General features: G+C 37.0%; 4 protein-coding genes across 6 annotated transcripts; 3 read left to right on the plus strand and 1 right to left on the minus strand.

Moving 5' to 3' along the window:
* Positions 1–3,941, plus strand: LOC125471793 (ubiquitin-conjugating enzyme E2 34-like). The gene is made up of 10 exons (XM_048572557.1): positions 1–158; positions 573–704; positions 1,087–1,141; positions 1,730–1,768; positions 1,932–1,995; positions 2,134–2,195; positions 2,276–2,315; positions 2,464–2,491; positions 2,844–2,935; positions 3,396–3,941. The coding sequence occupies exons 2-10, from the start codon at positions 648–650 to the stop codon at positions 3,673–3,675; spliced, it is 717 nt and encodes a 238-aa protein (XP_048428514.1). The 5' UTR covers positions 1–158; positions 573–647; the 3' UTR covers positions 3,676–3,941.
* A 2,383-nt stretch (positions 3,942–6,324) lies between these two features.
* On the plus strand, positions 6,325–7,831 carry LOC125471800. 2 transcript variants are annotated; one of them, XM_048572570.1, is made up of 3 exons: positions 6,325–6,590; positions 6,747–6,836; positions 7,041–7,831. In XM_048572570.1, exons 2-3 carry the CDS (start codon positions 6,753–6,755, stop codon positions 7,431–7,433), a joined length of 477 nt encoding a protein of 158 aa, XP_048428527.1. In that variant the 5' UTR covers positions 6,325–6,590; positions 6,747–6,752; the 3' UTR covers positions 7,434–7,831. The 2 variants fall into 2 exon arrangements, with proteins under 2 accessions (XP_048428527.1, XP_048428528.1); XM_048572571.1 differs by lacking the exon at positions 6,325–6,590 and having other exon boundaries at positions 6,598–6,836.
* A 1,114-nt stretch (positions 7,832–8,945) lies between these two features.
* Positions 8,946–10,372, minus strand: LOC125471731 (RING-H2 finger protein ATL3-like). Its single transcript, XM_048572421.1, has one exon. The coding sequence runs from the start codon at positions 10,303–10,305 to the stop codon at positions 9,361–9,363; it is 945 nt and encodes a 314-aa protein (XP_048428378.1). The 5' UTR covers positions 10,306–10,372; the 3' UTR covers positions 8,946–9,360.
* Positions 10,373–16,460: 6,088 nt separating this feature from the next.
* On the plus strand, positions 16,461–20,781 carry LOC125471776. Of its 2 annotated transcripts, none has more exons than XM_048572524.1 (7): positions 16,461–16,756; positions 17,439–17,873; positions 17,965–18,017; positions 18,522–18,559; positions 18,709–19,027; positions 19,243–19,556; positions 19,685–20,781. In XM_048572524.1, the coding sequence occupies exons 1-7, from the start codon at positions 16,744–16,746 to the stop codon at positions 20,490–20,492; spliced, it is 1,980 nt and encodes a 659-aa protein (XP_048428481.1). In that variant the 5' UTR covers positions 16,461–16,743; the 3' UTR covers positions 20,493–20,781. The 2 variants fall into 2 exon arrangements, with proteins under 2 accessions (XP_048428481.1, XP_048428482.1); XM_048572525.1 differs by having other exon boundaries at positions 17,442–17,873.
* Positions 20,782–20,907: the final 126 nt, after the last annotated feature.

Below are 20,907 nucleotides of genomic sequence, written 5' to 3' on the forward strand. Positions count from 1 at the left end.
CAACAAATAACGACTTTATAAACACCGTTTAAATTGATACTCGCTGGATACGACGTCGTAGGTGGGCTCTCAGCTGCAATTCGTAAACACAAGCAGCAATTGTCATTGGATGTGCGATCGAGGTCTCCTGCTTATCCCCCAATCGCCGATCTCCTCAGGTTTGCCCCAGAATTTGATCGTTTCTGATTCCGATCTGTGTTCTTCAATCGTATCGTGCTTATCTGTTTTTAATTTTTAATTTCACTTTTTCGAATTTTAAATGCATAATTTTTTTTTGGTTCAATTTGAAGGTTTAAAGTTTGGCAGTTGAAATTAGGGTTAGGTTTGTTGTTCGTATAATTACTAACAGAGGATGAGATTGCAATTGAAGTTGGTGAATTTTTGTTGGGATTTTTGTTTAAAACCCTACATTGGGTGAATTAACAAACTTGTTGATTTAACTAATTTAGTAATTTTTATGTGTTCTTCTTTCTGGCAATTGTTCTAATTTAATACATTGTTAATTTAATATGTAATATTTTGATTGTTTACAAGAATCTAACTATCTGTGTTACTTTCATCTATTTTATCAGAGGACTGGTAATAATTATTTGGAACCAAAGGAGCTAAGTACTGAATAGTGCTTTATTTATTACGTTTTTCGTGAGATGGCGGAGAAATCATGTATCAAGCGCCTCCAGAAAGAATATAGAGCACTCTGCAAAGTATGACTTCTTTTGTTCATCGGAACTTGTTTTTGGCATCCGTTTGTAGGCGGTTCTTGCACCCTGAATGTTATCTTTTGTTCTCTTTCATGTGTTCTTTGTGGTTCTATCTGGTTTGTTTGACTAGTTTACAAAGTTTGATGTTTCATTCCAATGTCAGTATGTGGGTAGTTTTTGGGTCTTATTGTGTTAAGGGCTTTGGCTTCTCTCGATGTCATGTTGTATTCGTGAAAAGATTGAATAATGTGGTTATTCTTGCTAAATTTGATAACTGTGGCAAATATATGTGCGCTAGTTAAATAAATGATGTCTCCTTTTTGCTATCTTGGAACTTTATTATTTTACTCTGGATGGTGTTAATAGTTTTATTTTCTGTGCGTAGGAACCAGTTTCTCATATTGTGGCTCGTCCTCACCCAAACGATATTCTTGAATGGCGTAAGTTTATTTGCATCTGATCCTTTAAATTTGAATATATTTGTTTGGCTATCTAGGTACTTATTCAATGTGGTTTGTCCACCCTATAATTTTTATGTTGTGTGAGAGTTTTTGGTCTTTTCGATAGTTGAACGAGCATTATATGCTAGAGCAGTGGTATAGGTTAATTTTACATCAATTTGCAAATTTTAGTGAAATTGGGGCAAGGCATGAAACAACGGTTTTGTTGTTAACATTGTGAAATAAGGGAATTGTCATAAGGAACTCTGTAAGTTAGACACTCTTCTCAAACAGTTTCTTTTAGAAACATATAAATAGCTTGCCAAACACAGTTTTCATATTGTTAGGTTTTTTTTTTTTTTTTTTTTGAGTATGCTGAGTCCATGAGTGACTATCACCATGGGATGTTAATGTGACACCATACTCATAGTTGTGTTGTCATTTCCGGAAGTGCAGAATACTCCTTTGCATAGTCCTTTGCTTCTATATTATTTCTAACTGCGTCGGCAGGGTTATCTATATGATACTGTAAATTATTTCTCTTTAGTTGAGGATATTTTTGCTTATTGTTTATATCTGATGCTTCAGACTACGTGCTGGAGGGAAGTGAAGGAACACCTTTTGCAGGTTTGTCTTTTCCCCCGACTGCCATTGTATTTTGATACGTGTATTGGGTTCTTAGCATAAATAATCTATATGATAAATTAGTCATTTTTTGCACTGTTCTTATGATTATCTGGGTTTGATTTCAATGCTTGTGTATTTTTTTAATTTTCTCTACTCATTGTAGGTGGATATTACTACGGAAAGATCAAGTTTCCTCCAGAGTACCCATTTAAACCACCAGGAATCAGGTATCTACTTTCTGGATGCCAAACTTCTCCAGAAAAGTTATTTGCAAATATTTATGAATATTTCGTCATGCAATTGTTTACTTCATAAATTACTTTGTTGATTCTAATTGCTACTTACTCTTTCCATGCTGTCTGTAGCATGACTACTCCAAATGGAAGATTCATGACTCAGAAGAAAATTTGTTTATCTATGAGTGATTGTAAGTTTTGTGAATTTCTTTTTAAAGAGAATATTTCTTGTGTGTTTTTCAGTAACTAACTTCATGTGGTACATTTGCAGTTCATCCTGAAAGTTGGAATCCAATGTGGTCCGTGTCAAGGTTAGACACATCTGGGTTAATTAAGAACTTGTTTTGTTATGTTATGTTAATTGTTTTTCTACGCTTTCTCTTTGTTAGCAATTCCCTATTACTTATAATACTTGTGGTAAGTTGTAATTTTACTAACATCCGTTCTTCAAATATGCAGCATACTCACGGGGCTACTTTCATTCATGGTGAGTCCATTTTGGCCCTTTGACATGCTGATTTCTCTTTCACTTTGGTTTCTTTTTGCAATTTTATTTTCTACTGCGAACTGTTTTTATAATGTTATATCAGATTCTCCTAACGAATAAGTTGCTTAATGAATCTTAACTTGTTTGGAAGTACAGGCAGCCGTATCTTTTGTATAATGAGATGTGCTGATTTGTATCCCTGATGCTGTGTTCAGTAGTTCAGGCAAATCATTTTATGTTGAACATGGTTTATTTAATTTTTTTCAAAATCTATTCCTTTGGTTGGAAATGTTACATCCTTTTGTTACTTTTGAAACATCTCTAAGGCTTCAATACATATTTTCTCACGTAGATGGACACCAGTCCTACTACCGGCAGTGTGAACACTACTGTTGCTGAGAAGAAACGTCTGGCAAAAGCTTCTCTTGCATTTAACTCTAAGAAGTAAGTTCACTGGGTCATCCACAGCTTGTTTCCTCTATTTTAGATTATTTAAGCCACACCGATGGCTAAAGTAACATAATGTTTGAATATGGTTGTGGTTGAGTGGCCCATGCTCTTCTTCCATTCATCTGCATTTGCATTAACCAATTCCAATTGCCAATTGTGCTGCTTGTGTCTGTTCAAAATTTGCTTGAATTAGGTGAGTTGAGAGTACTAGGCGTCAAATCAGTTTGCTCAGACAGCTGATTTTTGTATAGAATTTATATATCATTCCAATAGACCCCATTGGATATTTTTTCGAGGAAAAAAACTGTTCGGACACCCTGCCCTTTCATTTCCATCAAGGGTATTCCTGATTAGGGGTCCCGTGTGGATTACTCCCCCTTTGGCTCGTTTCTGGTTTTCTACGTGACGAGTTTTAATCTTTATCGTGCTGTCTGACAATTTTATATTGAAACAGTGCAACATTCCGGAAAATGTTCCCCGAGTATGTGGAGAAGTATAACCAGCAGCAGCAGCAGCAGCTTTCCGAACAGCTTACTCCAGAGCATGTGTCATCCGATCCATCTCAAGGAAATTTGAGGCCCTTGTTGGAAAAGGTTGATGATTCAACAGGAGGTATAAAAGGAGTAGATGCCGAGGCGGGAAAAAAGAAAAGGCAGTCAGTCCCAACCTGGATGATGGTTTTGCTGATTTCCGTCTTCGGTGTTGTAATGGCGCTGCCTCTACTTCAACTTTAATATCGTACATCCCAAGTAGAAAATTTATTTGGGCCCGTGGACATAAAAGCTGTTGCGAGTCGAGGTACTTGTTCCAAATACTCGATTTAGGTTTTATCTCTGTATCTAATATAATTTTGTATAGGAGGTTGATGCTAAGGTCAGTCGACTCTCGTGGCCGATGTTTTTCCTTCTATGTCAATGTTTGGTCCTCGTTTGCCTGCTAGTGTTCAAACATGACACTGCTCGTTGTGTTATTTCGACTTGAGTGGAGTTTCTGTTTGGTCTTTTGGTTGCTACTCTCTCTCGCCTGCAATCACGCACAATACAACCCTCCCTTGCACGCACAAGTTTCCGGTTCGGATTTCGGTTTACATTGGACATGCACAGCTTAGAAAATGATAGGATAATGAACTGAAGTTCCAAGTAATGCACGTATGGAGGTTCCCAGGCATGCAAATATATTTACAAACCTATATGAGAAGTTAATATATGATAATTTATGAAAATCAAAATACACATACAGTAGTATATACACTTTTCAAAATTCGGGTCTTCACAAAAGAAGTGTGGTAGGATGGATAAGATTGCAAGTGCAAAATACGGTGAAAAACACCGGAAAATGGCGAACGACACAGAGAATAAACGTCGTGACCTCAGAATCCGGCAACTATAAGCAGTGAAAGGGCAGGACCATGCATGTAATTACTTGAGAGGAGAAGGAAAAGATGAAGAGTAAGGAGGTTGTTGCCAACCCCAACCTTTTGGTAGTTTCTCTGCGAGATGGAAAACGGGGAAGCATATAGGATTTTTGGCACAAAAGTTTAACAGAACAATATAAATTACATTAAGGGGTGAGGAATTTTGGCAAAGCCGCACAATAGGCCAGTCATAATATTTTGATATCGAACTCATTATACACGAAAGTCAACTTTAAGACCTCTTATTACAAGTGAACAAGAACACAATAAATAAATCATAATAAGTCGAAATATTATAAACAATACAATAAATTGTCATCTTGACCTATTAATCTAGTGATGTCCTGTCTTTACTTGACTTGAAAAGATTTCAAGTTCAACTCACATTGATGTAAAAATAATAAATTTATAATAAACTTGATAAAACGTCATTGTACAGTGAAGCAAGTTTCTATTTCTCTCTATCTTGCTTTTTAATTGGTTATGTTCTGATTGACGCCAGAAATGGAGGAAGAAGGAGAAACAGACATTACCTTTTCCCTTTAAAATTTTTGCCCAAAAGAAATGTCTACCCTCCATATCCACACTATTCTCATACCTTCATGTGATGTGTGATCATGGTTAAGCCATGTTAATATTTTATATTAATTTTTTATAGAAATAATAAAACAAAAAGTAATAGGAATATAAAATATTAACGTGGCTTAACCGTTACCATACAAACCAAAAAAACATAAAAAATATATGAAAATGAAAAGACAAACAATCCACCTTCCAAAAGAAATCCTCAAACCCGCCAAAACATGCTCCGCATTCGTCGGCACTCGTGCATGACCCAGTCCACATGACAAAATGTATCTTTCACTGCCCTTAATTTTTGGGTTAAGTATAAATAACTGTCAAATCTTTAAGGGCGATTCAAAATTAATCAATTAATCCTAAACTCTTCTCTATCTTTAGTGTAAAATATATCGTTGTACTAAAAAATAATTAGTCCTAGTTTTTTTAAATATTTCAAATAACGACTCAACATTTTAAAAAATAAACATTTATTAGGTCACTAGCGTTAAATGATGATGTGAATAAATATTGAAATATATTCGAACTCTCAAGTCATATGTGAAGATTTGAATTCCCAAATCGACCTTTTTTAGCCAAGCAAATTTAGTGTTTTTGTTTTTTTTGCTAAATGTCACGATTTAAGGATTTTGAGCTCCAAAGATAAGGATTGGTAAAAATCAACTTCATTTTTGTCCATGTTTATCATTTAACATTAATGTCATTATCACTTAACACTGATACCGTAGTCACTTGACGTTTGTAACCTAACATATGTCTAACTTTTAAAACATTAGGTAGTTTTTTGGAATGTTTTAAAAGGTTATGACCAATTTGGAATCACCCCTAAAGTTTGGTAGTCATACGTCCTTAACCCTTAATTTTTTGACAGTTTTTTTATTTTTTATTACAACTGATATTACTATCATAATCTAAACTAATGGAGGAGAAATGTTTGAACTCAAAATGCAGTTGATTGAAGAGGAATGTGCTAAGTACAAGGCAATACATCACTTGAAGGGGTTGAGGATTGATTAAAGGGAGTAATGCTAGGGAGACTATTTATATACAAAATTTGCAAACTAAATGATGTGTCAGCAAGAGGAATGAGCACATTTATCAACGCTTAAGTCAAAATTTAATGATCAACTTTTATATTATTTAGATTACAAAATTTTGTCTACATTTTATTTAATGGAACCCAAAAATATTTTATTTAAAAACGTTTTCAATTATTTTAAAAGGATATCTAAACGAATCATTAGTCTCGCTGGCATTACTCTTAATTTGTGATGACAGGGGACCATCGATTAGGAGCACTGTAAAAGTCATTAAACAGTGGTTACCACTAATTAATGTTTCCAGCTTAACTTTGCCCTTCAAGTGATTTTCCGTTTCACACGTTTTGACTTGTCAAGTGAGCCGTTTTAAGTATCTTTTGCTCATTGCACTCTGTGCTGCTTTCTCAAGTATGAACACTGCCATTTCAACTGCCATTCCAACCACCGTTTCAGATTTTTGTGGGTTTTTTTTTAAACTAGGAATGTTTTGATGTGGGTTTTTCTGTAAAAGGGTGGTTGGCTTTTGCCTTTTCTGATCAATGGCTAGTAGAAATGGACCACTATAATTTAGTTCCAGAGCTTTCTGCTTGATTGATTGCTCTTCTTCATCTGAAAGGTAGAGAAGTAGCTAAGAATTTCATTTCATCTTCTTATCTTTATAATAAATAAAAAAATTATGCAAAGCGATATTTGGGAAGGGAAATTCCAACCCAAGACCTCGGCTGCAAGAGTAAACGCTTTCTAACCATCTTCTTGTTTTTCCTTAATTTAGACGTGCATGAAGAAATCTCCTGTGCATCCAAAATACGAGATGGATCATGATCATAGCAATGGATTTGATCCTCATACCGACTTTTATCAGGTTAGGTTTTTAATTAGTTAACGCTGAAGCGTTGAGTCTCGTAATGTTAAAGAGATTATAATATTTTGGGCATTCTTTCTTTTAAAGGACATATAAACCACTATAATATTTGTCACCTTCGTGCTTGAAAACAATTTTGTAGTCAATGCAAAAAAATATTCTATTAGTTAATTTCATCTGGTTTTAATTTTTAAATTCAATCAGTTTTTGGAAGAAGCCAAACACTATTCAGTAGAGGGAGACGTCCAGGCATCATCAGAAGAAGGTAGAGAGAGAAGATTGGGACAAGAAAAGAAGAAGAAATCATGGAAAAAGTTACTATTTCCATGGTTGAAAGGAGAGAAACTGAACAAAACTACTACAAAACCAGCAACCACATCTCATGTTTCTAATACGAAGAGGACTAATGTTTCCGGTCCGGTGTATGGCACCGGCAAGGCTACCGATGGCAAGCACCGGCGTCAAATGTCAGGGCCTATTGCCAGCCTTTTCAACCCCACAAAGAGAGCAGACAATGCAATGCCTTATATGTGCATCAACAAGAATGGAAGCCCTCAAGTTGGAAAAACTTATGGGCCAGTCTATTTGGTGACATAAATTTTCATGAAGTAGTTGGGGAATAGAGAATTGAAATTATTAACCTTTCTGCTCCATGAAGGATTTGAACTGATTGATGGAACTGTGGTGGCAAGAAGATCCTAGCCTAACCTGAAAATTTTGATGAAGTACAATGAACTTATTGATTGTGCATTGGCTGTGATGGGAATGCAGTTGGATCATCGAATGGAAGAAAGCCGGGAATTCAAGCCGTCTTGGTTGATTCGAATCATCCGAGGATGGAAAAGGATGCTGTGAAATTGTTCTTTAGGTGTACTGTTATTGTGTTTCATTTCTCAGTATGCTGTAAAATTGAACTTAAATTGCTTGACAACCAAGTCAATATAGCCTTCTCTTAGGGTTTGTAAGTAATAAAAGGAATTGCAATTAAGAAGTGACATTTGATGATTTTTGCTCTCGCACCTTGTGCTTATCTCTCGCCTCATGTCATGTGTCATTTGAGGTTAGGAGAGAGATAGGCACAAGGGGATAGGCACCCGGTTACAAATAAGTTTCTCTCGCTCTGGACTACATTTTTTTTGTTCTATTTCACTCAATCTTCAACTGCATCCTCATAATTTATATGCAGGAAAGCCAAATTATAGTTAAAAGAAAAAGTTCGTACTACACTTTCCCAGGAAAGCTTCATGTATTCTGCTTCTGCTAAAGGAGATGGAATGGCTGAGATCGTTCAACTTGCCTTTATGTGACAGAGACATTTTATGGCAATTGAGGACTGTTAATATATCTGAAATGGTGCTTACTTCATACATGTGCAGCTGTTTATAATTTGGTAGAAGCTTTCTGAGAGATCCTCATTGTCCCAAAAACTGGGGAGAAATGGTATGGTCATTGCGGCTTGGTTGTATATCTTCTTTACGTGATGGGGAGATGGGCACAAAGAGATATCACTAGGGAGAGATATGAGCGGTTACAAGGCCGATTCTCTCGCGACAACCATTTAATTTGATTTATCACGTGATAAGTGAGAGAGACACAAGAGAATATACGATTAGTTACTCTATCCAAAAACGTATTCCTCTTGCCATTCTAGCATTTTTTTTCTCTGAAACTGATAGAATAATAACAACACAAAATGTTGTTTAAAGATCAAAGAAGCCTCAGTAGTGATTTTCCCATATTATTTTTAGCAGCTTACACACCTCTGTTTAATTTGGTTTATTGGTTCCGTTTGATTTATTCAATTTGATGACCTTAAATAAAGAGGGGTGCGATGATAAAATACTGTGTGAAAATCACTTCCAGCAAAGGCAGAAGACATAACCACCAACATCCAACATAGACAAGAGAGATGATTGCGCATATTGGATGCTCACTAATCTGGAACAACATTTTTGGAGTCAAAAGAGAAATTTCCTGTTCACAAATGAGAGACTTTCATACATACAACTTCAAAACACTGCAGGAGAAAGTTAAAACATATGACATTATTCTCAGTGGCACCAAGTGTAGATAAGTCCTTTCCCTTGGGAATAACCAAACAAGAAAAACTTAAAAAACTTCAATTACCATTTCGTTTCCTTTCTTCTTCATAGAATCATAGGTTAACCAAAACAAAGGGTTTAAGGCATCAAACCCATAATTAAGAAAACTGAGCCTACATTTTGCTTACAAAATATACATTCATTTCAAACAATTTGTTTGAATTTTGTTTCAAAGTAAAGAGATACATAAATATATTACAACTTTCTTGACATCTCAAGATCCATCTCTTCAAGAATAAAAGAACAATTTACCAAATTAAAATCCCCATAGACAATGCTTATATTGTCATCTCCATAAGAACCCTAATCCAAAATTCTCAGGGATGCAAACCATTGCACATCTATCAGATCCTCCTCAAACAACAATTCACCAAAATTAATCTTCCCTTACCAAATTATGTGCAAACATTCTAGCTTTTTTTCTAACTCTGTCCTCCTCCTCTCTCTCCTTGTTCAACATCCACAGAACCAGGACTGCAGATACTAATCCTCCTATCCCTGCTCAACAACCTCTTCAGTGACCTCAACCGTGTCGGCACCGGAGACTTCAAGTCCTCTCCGGCGAACCTGTTACTGGAAGGCGAAGGCGAAGGCGGAGCCGAAACAAATGGAGTCTCGCTTGGTATCTCAATGACCAACATCCCATCGCGCCTATTACTTGCAGATGACAAAGATGAAGAAGATGGGCAAACGGGTTGTGATGAAGGGCCTTCTTCCTCCAAACCCGAACCGGGTCCGGAGCTCACCTGAGTTTGGTTCCCCCAAAACAACACATTTGTTGGGAAATTCGGAGTCTCAACCGAAATCTCAGATACCAAGTTCTCAGCTGGTGATAGTATCTGATCACTTACATTCTCTTCCAATGCAGAAGCACTGGAATCAGCAGAGCTCCCAGGAGCAACAGGGTTTCTACAGAGCGGACATGTGGAGTGATACTGAAACCACATATCGATACAATCAACATGGAATCCATGGCTGCATTTCGGAAGCAGCCTTGCTTTCTCGCCATGGACGAGCTCAGAGAGACAAACCGCGCATTCGAGACCGTCTTTGAAGTCATCGGAAGGAAATACTACTACTGGCAAGGATCTGAGGACTAAAGGGTCGAGCCCTCGTCGCATCGTGGCAACTGGGTCCTGCCCGGGAGCGAAAACGAATCGCCGCCGCCGCCGCCGTGACTGACCGGGAACCGAGGAGGTGAGGTCGTCGTTTGCCCGCCACAAGTAATATTTGGCGTAGAGGTGGAGGCAGAGGACGAAGACGACTACCAGGAAGAGGACGAGCACGGCGATCATCATGATTTTTCCGGTGAGTTGTACGGCGCTCGAGTCGTCGAGTGTTCGACGGAAAGTGGAGGAGTCTCCCATTGTTGCTGTTGTTCGAAGTAAAGGTGAGAGCTTTACCTCAAAAATCCAAAAAATGGATGAAGGGTATTGAGATTTTGAGGAAATTAGGAGAACCCAAATGAGAAATGCTTGTGTTTTGCTTGGAAATCAATTTTTCTGGATGAATTAGAGGCATAAATATATATGTGGAGAGAGAGAGAGAGAGAGAGAGAGAGAGAGAGGGACAGGTGAAGTGGGAAGGAAGTTGGATTTGTTCTTTGGGCGGATTAGGAAGGGAGAAAAGTCTTTGTCCTGAAGCTTGAGAAAGAGAAAGGGACGTAAGTGCAGAGAGAGAGAGAGTTGTATTTGTAATTTGCACCTCTACTTTTTAGGTTATAGGAGGAGTCAAAAGACACGACTTTTTTGTGGTCGAGGGAGAGAAAATCAAAATATGGTGGAAGAAGACGGCAATCTACTAATTGGGTCCAAATACGAGGGCAGAAGGAAGAAACAAAGGACTTCGAGTTCAAAGTTCAAACCCCACCTCTCAACTCAATGTCCATTTCTCAGTGCTTTCCACCTCTTTGACCCCAATTCTGGCATTTTATCACTTTTGAGACTTCATTTTTTCACTTTCAGGTTAAAATATATAATTCCTGATTTCCTTGTACTTATTTTCAAAGTCATTTTTACCAGTTACAGTCCTTTTTTAATAAGATATAATTTTCATACAATTGGAATATCGTTACATTGACATTTCAATGTTACATAAGCTTCTTCTTTAATTACTATTAGAAAACTTGGTTCTAATATCACACTCCTTGTGTTTTTTAGCGGTAATGAATTAACATGATGTCAGATTTGTAGTTGAGCACTTTCTTCACATTCACGACGAGTATTAACTTTTTAGATTGTACACTAAGACGACATCCATGACATTGAAGTTTAAGTTTTTATCTCATGAGTAAGTAGCAGTAATAATTAACTTGACCACTTAAGCTTGTGCTTGTAGATTTGAATTTGATGAAGAACATTTGAGAAGTAAAATAGGCCAATGCTACAAAAGTGGCTAAGTTGGTGGTTAGTGTAAATTAAACGTCCAAAGCAGCACTTGAACCACAATGTTCAACTTTGGTGGTTTACGTTTGTCAGTTCAACACCACCTTATTGGAATGAAGAACTTGATATGACATTATTTAATAGCAACTAGCAAGAGAGAAGAAAATACAATACAAAACTAGTTCAACTGTATCGGTAGTCCCGAACAATTATAAATCACCAAATAAAAAAGTTAATCTTCGAGACAATATTATAACGCGCCTAGAGTATACACTACACTAGTTCATTTTCGATTCAAATGTCAACACGTGTCTATTTTTTGAATTATTAGATTATCGGGAAAAATACAGGTGTGGGGTCTTCCCAGCATTTCACACGATTTATGTTATGTTCTGTTTTCAAGCACTGTTGTAGGTCTTAAAGCAAATCGCAAAGCAGCTAATTACACCTAAACCCTAATCTCTAATCCGGAAAGTTAGCTGATTCCCAGCTGCTTTTGTTGTCGGAGTCAAATATTTTTCTACTTTGTTCCCTTTTTTTCTCTTTCGTTGTAGGTTATGCTTTTGTTTAAGATGAGTAGTGAGCGGCGATATTTTCTAACATTAAAAAGAAAAATACCATTAAATTAAATAACTAATTAGTCGTCCTAATTGGTGTTTAAGTACGAGATAAAAGAGAAGACTCGCAATGTTCTTGGGTAAGTTGCAGGATGCAGTTGAGCTTGTCATGACTGGTATAATATGTGCTCAATTTGTTTATAAAAGTTTGTCAATACATTATGCACTCGTGCATGTAACAAAGTGATGTGAACTCCCAGATGGAATCCCTGCACTGATCTGAACCGTTAACAAAAAATTTTGAGTACACTCCTCTCATTAGTTCTAACAGATTTTTTTTTTTTACTAGATGCGGTATGAATCATATGGCCGAGCGGCTTTGATTCTTGGTGGTAGTTATGATTCAGGGTTTGATTGTTTTCGGCCATGTGAGCTCGAATACAAGTTATGCTAGATTTTAGTACTGGATATGATAAAACAAACTCTTTTTTTTCTTCTTTTACACGTTTTATTTGATCATGTCTGTTTATTCTCATCTGATTTATTCAATCTAATGATTAGAAATAAGAAATGCATGTGTAAGACCACATAGGAGGTGTGAAAATCGGCTACCTTTTACTATTAAAGGTTGTTGTTTTTACGATTACATTGAGATCTGTATCTTTCTTTGATGTAATTTTTAACTACTTAGAGCTATAATCTTGGTATCAAAAACTCAACAGTGGAAGCAATATTATATTTTATGAGCTCTCCTCCAATTTGGGTCCTGCAATTTTCCATGATTTTGGGCTTTAATTTAACATTTAGAATATAATAATGATGAACACTTGAGCAAGAAATAAATGGGATGGACATAATAATTGAATTGAAATGATTTTTGTTGCTCAGTAGTTATAGCCATTCATGTCATCCATTGGTAAAAGCAGAAACACACACAGAAATGAGTACCAAATTTTATAACTTTGTTTACAAATTTATAACTTATCTAAAAGGTTTCCGGCCTTTTAACTAAAATGATCCTTAAAACTTGACATAACTCATCACTTTACTAATCCTTGATAATGAAAATTGATAAAAGTGGTTCTTGAATTTGTCCACCGTAAATCATTTTGGTCTTTCGTGAAAAGTCTGTCAGTATCTTTTTATCAATTGTCACGCGAACGACTACGTGACCATATTTTTAAGGGTATTTTTGTCAAACCAACTTCTCTACTTAATGAAGATTTTGACAGATTTTTCAAGACATGACCATAATAATTTACAATGAACAAACTTAAGTACCACTCCTACTGATCTTCATTATCAAAGAACAAAATGAAGAGTTATATTAATATCAGAAACTATTTTGGTTAAAAAGTTAAAGATTACTGAAGAAAGTTGCGGGTACATCTCTATCAATATGAAAGAGGCCGTGCCATTTTGACACCGGGCCGCAAGGCTTTATTTGATAGCTTGAGGGCCATAGCTTTACATATTACTGAAAAGGCTAAAAGGAAAATGGGGATCATTTGATAAATATAAAAGAAAAAGGAGGGGCGATGAAGTGAACAAGGGTTGAGATCAATGCACTTTAAAACAAGTTTGATTCAACGTTGTTTGGTAGAGATCAAACTTTACCTCTAGTTTAGATGTATATGGAATGATTCATTAAATGTAAGATAACAAGTTTCAGTTGTTTTCACTTTCAAGTTTTTGTTTCATATACGTTCTTGTTTTCACTTTTAAGATTTTGTTTCATATACGTTATTTCTGCCTTTAAAACTAAAAATAAAAACCTAAACAAAAAGCAAAATAGCTATCAAACGGACGCTCCAACTTTACCGCTCCCTAGACTCTAAAGATAGAGATATCATATTTTTTTCCCCATGCAGCAACCATATCTCCTTGTTGACTTATGTGTCTGTCTTGTTAGAGAAAAAGTTGTGCAAATTTTAATTGGGGTGTACCGAGTAATGTCTTAGGAACTTTTTCACCAGCAGGAAATGTGAAGAAATAGATTTACCCCTATGTAAAGCATATGCTTTGGAATGTCTGCATAATCTCAGAGTTCAGAAATAGTTTGTAAGAAACCATACACGCCATGGTTAAACTTGGCTAGTGAATTTAATTAACACCTTTTAAGCTCCCTGCTGTTATTCGTACGCGAGTGCATAAAAAATTAGAAAATAATCAGTTCGGAGTGCATATGGATAAAGAACGCACTATCTATGATCATCAAGCTTTCTTTATCGTTGATGGCTTTGACAGAGGAAGTTTAATTTGGAACAGCATTTGTGCTCAGGAATGTTGAAGTTGACTGGTAAGCAGATTAAGCAACAAGGAGGACCTGTTAGGGTTTTGACTTCTGGGAATTGGTAGGAGGAGGCTGGAAGATTCCAGGAGGGGCTGCGGCTTGGGAAACTAATCAGATGGTCAATGATTCAAAGTTATAACTTAAATTAATCAAAATAATGAATGCGTGAAGCTTCAACTTGTTGGAAGAACATAGAATGCATGCGTGTAATCAAAATAAAATGAAGAACCCATGAAGGCGGCTAAGCAAACCGACCAATTCAAACATATATATTTGAGTCACGTTTATAATACAATACAATACGAAACGATGCAATACAATACATTTCTAATTAAGTGATGTACTTGTGAATCACACGATCATGATTAGGAAGAAGTTAAAATGTTTCTGTGAGTCTTCTTAGTTTCTAGAAGAATGAACTGTTATGGCTAACCCACCAGCTAGTTCTTTTTTTTTTAAAAGACAAAAAAAAGTGGTATGCTTGTATTAATGTATTCCATTAAAAAAATTGAATTTTAACGAAACATTCCCGGTATTATTCATCTTTAACGAAAAAACATATTTTTACCTTATCCTGGTATTATTCACTACACCATTATTTATTCTTTTTCATTAAAACTGAAGTTTTTTTTTTAACTTTTCGTTAGTTTTCTTTAAAAATAGACGATTTGTTGAATAAAACATTCATGTGATAGAAAAGCTAGACAAGTTGAAAAGAATATTGGTGGGAGGTCAATATCAAATACTACACCTACAACAATCTAAAGTCAAAAGTCAAAATTTCATTTCTAAAGACTAGTTTAACAACTACAATGCAAGATGTTGCTTTCTTTGGTTTAAGATTGTATTCATGAATTCGACATCGCATCTTATTATTTGCTTGGACAACAATATTACTAATTTAAGCAAATGATAATATGCTATGGCGAATTTGTGATTATTTTCTCTTCCCATGAGCAAGATGAACCACACACGTCATTTTGACAGGTTGTCTTTTGCTTCATACCTTGCCTTTGCCTCTTTAGAGTGTTTTATCATATATAGGGTACAGGGGTAACCATAATCAAGGAGAACATTAAAAGAAAAACTAATGGAAATGACTTGAAAACTTTGAGTTTTAACGATAAGGACAAAATAAAGGGTAAAATGAATAGTACCAGAATTGACTTTTTAGCGTAAAAATGTTGTTTTTTGTTAAAGTGAACAGTACCGGAAACTTTTCGTTAAAGTTACTAACATTAAAAGAATAATAGTAAAGTTATGTGTGTGGATAGCACCACTCTAAAAAAAACTGGGCAATTTTGTGTGTAGCAATAAAAAGGTAGGGGCAACTACATACATTGGCCCTAATGCGGCATTGCCAATAATTACGTATGTTCATTCATTAATAATAATTCTAAATTACACCCCATGAAGTATAACTTGGGTGAGTTAGTAACACAAAATCGACATGTCACGTGGTGTTATAGTTATATACATTAATTTTTTCAGTAGTTCAACTATTACAAATAAAGTGGGAAGCAACGTAATTCCATGCTAACCATATTTGGTATACTATTCTAACAATTCAGCCAATCCAGAATCCTCTTTGGTTCAAACTAATAATTGAGCAAAACTTATCACTTTAGGAGGCCTGAATTGAAAATTTGGCAATTCTATTGGGTGATAACATTATGACATATTTGTCGATTTACTTTCCGAACTTGTATGGAGCTATCAAATTTCCATCTAAACTTTAATTTTAGCCGATTAACCCTTAACTTATGTAAATGGCTAATTTCCCCCAATTGTTAGATTTTAAAGATTTCCATCCATGGCAATTGTATGAGGACAAAAAGATATTTTTATTTTTGGTAAATTGGGCGTAAAGTCAATACTTTGCAGCTGCTAATTGGACTCTCATAGCTAATTCAAACAGAAAATGTACGGAGTAAACTAGCAGAAGAGGAAGAAGAAAAAGCAACCTACTATCCACATTAGTAATAATAATTTAATGCCCTCAAACGTTTGTCATGTGACCAAAATGAATAGAAAATTGGGTGGAAAATTCTAAAATTTAAAGTCATCAGAAAAATTGACTAATTGTAAAAATTCAAAGAGATAAATGACTAAAATTAAGATTTAAGAAGGAAATTTGCAACTCCTCGCAAGTTCGGGAGAAATCAACAAGTCCTCTAACATTGTCAATAAACACAAAAGCCCGCTTTCGTATAAAATTACAAAGCCCACGTAAAAATATGAGAACCCAGAAGCCTAAAGGCCTCAGGGAAATCTCCACATCAAAAAATATCAAAGTGGGCTGCATTTAAGTTTGAAACCCCATCGTTATCCATCTCTGCTGCCACCGTTATCAGAGCGTGGTATCTTTGCGTGCGTCTCTGTGTGGCTCTCGCAGTGGCAGAGTCTGTGTTTCTCCTTCCCAAAACCCCACCTCACTTTTCTGCTTCTGATTTTATGATTTTCGGGATTTCTGCTTTTCTGGTTCGGTAAGTTCTTCCTCAAATGCTGGCTGTGCTGTCTGTCTCTGCTGAACTGTTGCTGCTGAGTTTGAAATTGGCTGGATGAGCTTCCATGCCTTCACTTGGTAATCAAATTTAATCTCTTTTTTCTTTTTGTGTTTTTTGTTTTTTTCTTTTTTTTTAGTATGTTTTAAGTAGTTTTAGAAAACCCATTGTTTTAAGTTCAAGGACCTCCATACAACTTTTTCAATATGTGTGTGTGTTGGGTGTTCAATTGTCAAGGGACTGAACTTCATGCATAGACTTGGTAATATGTGGACTTTAGTTTCATGAGTTGCCCAACAACCCTTTGGCCTCGTTTGGTGTCAGTGATTGGATTTGATTTGATTGCTCACTGGTTTGAGTGTATGTCGAATGAAGAAATGGATGACAATTTCAAATTTTGTCCAAGCAGAAGGTAGAAGATACTTTATTTTCTGTCAGAAATGGTAGAAGATGGAGTAGTAATGAAGGAATCTAATCCCTTCCAATGCCCAGATGAATGGTTGGATAAGGAGGGACAAGTTTCCTCCATGACTAATCCAATCCATCTTTTACCTTCAACTTAGAAAAAGTTTGGAACTTGACATCTTTTCTTCCTTCAACATATGTCTATCATCCAATCCTGGACACCAAACAAGGTTTTCGTTAAAGAATTCGGACTTATGTGTGTGTATAAAAAATGTCGAATTGTTGAAGGAATGATCCTCTTGCTGATAATTGTTGTTGAAGCTTTGAGGATATCTCATATATGCCTGTACTTTTCAGCAGAGATTGCTGCTGCACAGCCTGCCTTCCAAAATCATCTCCGTACACTCAGGGCTCAAACCCCTGTTTATGGTAATGTAATTTCAAGTCCATTCGCCTTTGGAAATGACAAGAAACTGTCATCTGCTTGGAAACTCTCTCATATATCGATAAAATTGAACTTCAACTTGGGGCGCATTAACGTCCCAAAGGGTAGTCTCCGGATCATGGCAGTTGCTACTCTTGAATCCAGAAGTTTGGTTCAGAATGAGAATGCAAACATGGGTTACGACGGTTCAGAGCTGGGCAGGGAGTCCAGTCGCTGCGCAGGTCAGCTCGAGCCTTCCAGTGATGATTCCGAAGAACTGGATGATAGGGAGAAGTTAAGGCGATTGAGGATTTCTAATGCTAATAAAGGGAGCACGCCATGGAACAAAGGCCGAAAGCACAGTCCTGGTACTGATATGCCTATCCAGTCTGCCTTTTGCTTTACCTATCTGTATCCATTTTGCTTACCGTACACTAAATATTAGTACAAATATTGCAGAAACCCTTCAGCTGATCAAAGAGAGAACAAGGTTTGCAATGCAGAATCCTAAGGTGATGTCATGTAAGAAGAATTTGCATGTTCTCATAGAATGATCTTAATGCCTGTAGAATAACATTTACATTAGAGCAGCTAGAGCTACATTCGAAACTTCGGCATTATCTTCAGTCAGTTCATTATGAAATGACGAAGATGCATCTCTTGAGCTTCTTCCTAATTCGGCTCTATTTACCGCTGATCTTAGTTTTTCGTTGTAATGGAAATAATAGTGCTAAGTAGTTGAATCTGATAACTCTTCCCCAAGTACATAAATATCTTGCAGCTCTTCTGCTTTCAAATGGGCAGGTTAGCTGGTCTGTGTCCAAACTAATTGTCTTGTTAACTGAAGGATCACCTTGCTAATGCTTGACCGGGTACCTAATTTAAAGCATATACTCGTAAATTTGTATCCAATCGAAAGGATATGTTATTGGCGTATTGCCAACAATGTTTGGTTTATGAGGATGCACAGGTTATGTGTTTTTATGAGATGGAGGTAACAATATTTGGCTATGCAGGTCAAAATGAAGTTGGTGAACCTTGGACATGCTCAAAGGTGGGTATTGCATTGTTCTGTTTATAAGGACTTTAAGTACCGTTTCCGGATAGCCTTTTTTCTACTTGGTTTCCAGCGTTCTACATACTAAACCAGAAGCCTGAGATTATAAGTTTCAGTTACATATTTTCTTTTCATTGACCATGTAGTGAAGAGACGAGAGTTAAAATCGGGCTTGGAGTGCGAATCGGGTGGCAAAAACGGCGTGAGAAGCTTTCATTGCAGGAACATTGCTGCTATGACTGGCAGAACTTAATTGCTGAAGCCTCTAGACAAGGATACGACGGTGAAGAGGAACTGCAATGGGATATCTACAAGATCTTAGATGAAAAGCTTACAGAGGAGTATATAGAGAGGGTTGAGCAAAGGAAAATTATGCGTAGGCCAAAAGGAAGCAAGAGAGCACCCAAGTCTCTTGAGCAAAGAAGGAAGATTTCACAAGCAATCTCTGCAAAATGGAACGACCCTGTAAGTGCAAATATGGTAATCTTGGAGAGGTCTTATCGTTATTAATCAAATCATCGGCTTTGGTTCCGATAGAGTTTTCATCGCTATATAAATTGTGTTCAATGGTGTACATAAGTGCCTAAATGACCTATGTTATTACATGTTTAGTAAGAGTAGTATGAACCTGAGCCTTGTTTTCTTTAAGCTGTATTTTCCTCATGTAATTTGTGCATCAGAATTATCGCAGCCGTGTTTGCTCTGCCTTGGCTAAATATTATGATGCATCATATGGACCCGAAAGAAAGCCAACGAAGAAGCCAAGTGGTAGTACAGAGTCCGCGAGAAGGGTACCTGCAAAGAAAAAGGTTAGTGAGAAAAACAGTATCTCTAGTGGCGAGATTAAAATCCAAAAGCAACGACTGAGGTTGAGAGGTAACGCACCCATGTACAAGGATCCTCTCGCGAGTTCTAAGATGGAGATGATAAAGAATATCAGAGCACAAAGAGCAGCTGCTGAAACCGAAAAAACTGAAGCCATAGAAAGAGCTAGGTAAGCTTATTTTGTGTACTGATTGGTTTGAAAACTCTATGCACTCCTTGCATGGAATTCACTAGCCTGCAAAATCATATCTCCCCTTGTTTGGTGGCGGTTTCATCAGTTGTGGTGGTACTTTGCAGGTTATTGATTGCGGAAGCTGAGAAGGCAGCTATGGCCATTGAGGTTGCTGCAACAAAGAGCGCTGTTGCTCGAGCTTCCCTCGTTGAAACCCGACAGCTTATAGCTGAGGCAATTCAGTTCCTTGAATCTGTTGAGACGGCAAAGATTTCTTCGTTCGAGAATGAAGACCCTTCAGTTGCATCAAATGAAGCGATTACTCAGGACGAAAAGGAGGCACATACTGGGGTTGAGGAACTGACAGAAGTAGACAGTGGAAGGGCAAATGGCATCCGAGCTTTGTCCCCCCATGAGAATGAAGACCCCATATTTGCATCATATGAAATGATTACTAAGGGTGAGGAAGAACCATGCACCACGGTTGCAGGTCAGATTGAAGCGGGTAATGTAAAGACAAATGGCACGAAAACCTTATCGAGTACAAACGAGGACTCCAGCTTCGGCAACTTCACATCGGAGTATATGGTAGATGCCGAAGAGGACCTTTCCCCATTGCAGGACATGCTTAACGTTCTCGAGGACCCTGCCCCGTTGGAGGATATGCTAAATAGTGAAGAGGACCTTTCCCGACCGAGCACCAGTGGCTATGGTTTGCCTCCGTTTGGTTTTGAGGAGCTAATAAAGCAATCGGATTTGAGAAATGAACCCAACCAGTTAGAACCAAATGGGGACGGTGAGCGCAGCAAGAACCTTCAACTCAATGGGACGAAAGTTCAATCCAGAGAAGAGGAAACACCTTGCAAACCAGTGACCGGCGCTACTAAAAGGTGGATTCGCGGGAGGCTTGTTGAGGTAGGAGAAGCAGCTTAATGCTAAGAAAGGAAACAGTACATACTGTACTGCAGCTGTTCTCCCTCAAGATTCTCAAGTTTTGAGATGATGTCTTTGGTCATATCGGCTTCCACCAAACAGCAGTTGCTGTGTTCATCCGTCGAGTCATCAAATTTGGCTACTGCTGTTCTCACATAGAGCTAATACTTACTCGTCGACAATGATTGTTATATATAATACTGAAAGAAGTACTGTATTAGAGTTTCTGGGGGCTTCTCTCTCAATTCTCAGCACCATTATACTGAAAGTAAATTAGTTTTACCAAATAGTGAATGGCCCCAATTTTTCAACACTCAGATTGTGAGCACGAAATACAATTGGATTGGAAAGGCTAGGTTAACGCTAGCCTCTCCAATCCAAGTGATCATCATCCAATGCATTCTAATCCTACCTC

Source organism: the organism of the source record quoted next, unplaced genomic scaffold (genome assembly GCF_019419815.1).
Source record: "Pyrus x bretschneideri cultivar Hongxiangsu unplaced genomic scaffold, Pyrus_bretschneideri_v1 Contig61, whole genome shotgun sequence".
In the NCBI taxonomy this organism is placed as follows: domain Eukaryota; kingdom Viridiplantae; phylum Streptophyta; class Magnoliopsida; order Rosales; family Rosaceae; genus Pyrus; species Pyrus x bretschneideri.

Bases quoted from the DNA above. Each gene is read 5' to 3' on its own strand.
- LOC125471793 (XM_048572557.1), top strand. From the start codon at position 648: ATGGCGGAGAAATCATGTATCAAGCGCCTCCAGAAAGAATATAGAGCA. The intron at 705-1,086 runs GTATGACTTCTT...TTCTGTGCGTAG, and splicing joins AATATAGAGCACTCTGCAAA to GAACCAGTTTCTCATATTGT. The intron at 2,492-2,843 runs GTGAGTCCATTT...TTTCTCACGTAG, and splicing joins CGGGGCTACTTTCATTCATG to ATGGACACCAGTCCTACTAC.
- LOC125471800 (XM_048572570.1), top strand. From the start codon at position 6,753: ATGAAGAAATCTCCTGTGCATCCAAAATACGAGATGGATCATGATCAT. The intron at 6,837-7,040 runs GTTAGGTTTTTA...AAATTCAATCAG, and splicing joins CTCATACCGACTTTTATCAG to TTTTTGGAAGAAGCCAAACA.
- LOC125471731 (XM_048572421.1), bottom strand. From the start codon at position 10,305: ATGGGAGACTCCTCCACTTTCCGTCGAACACTCGACGACTCGAGCGCC.
- LOC125471776 (XM_048572524.1), top strand. The intron at 17,874-17,964 runs GTACTGATATGC...CAAATATTGCAG, and splicing joins AGGCCGAAAGCACAGTCCTG to AAACCCTTCAGCTGATCAAA. The intron at 19,557-19,684 runs GTAAGCTTATTT...GGTACTTTGCAG, and splicing joins GAAGCCATAGAAAGAGCTAG to GTTATTGATTGCGGAAGCTG.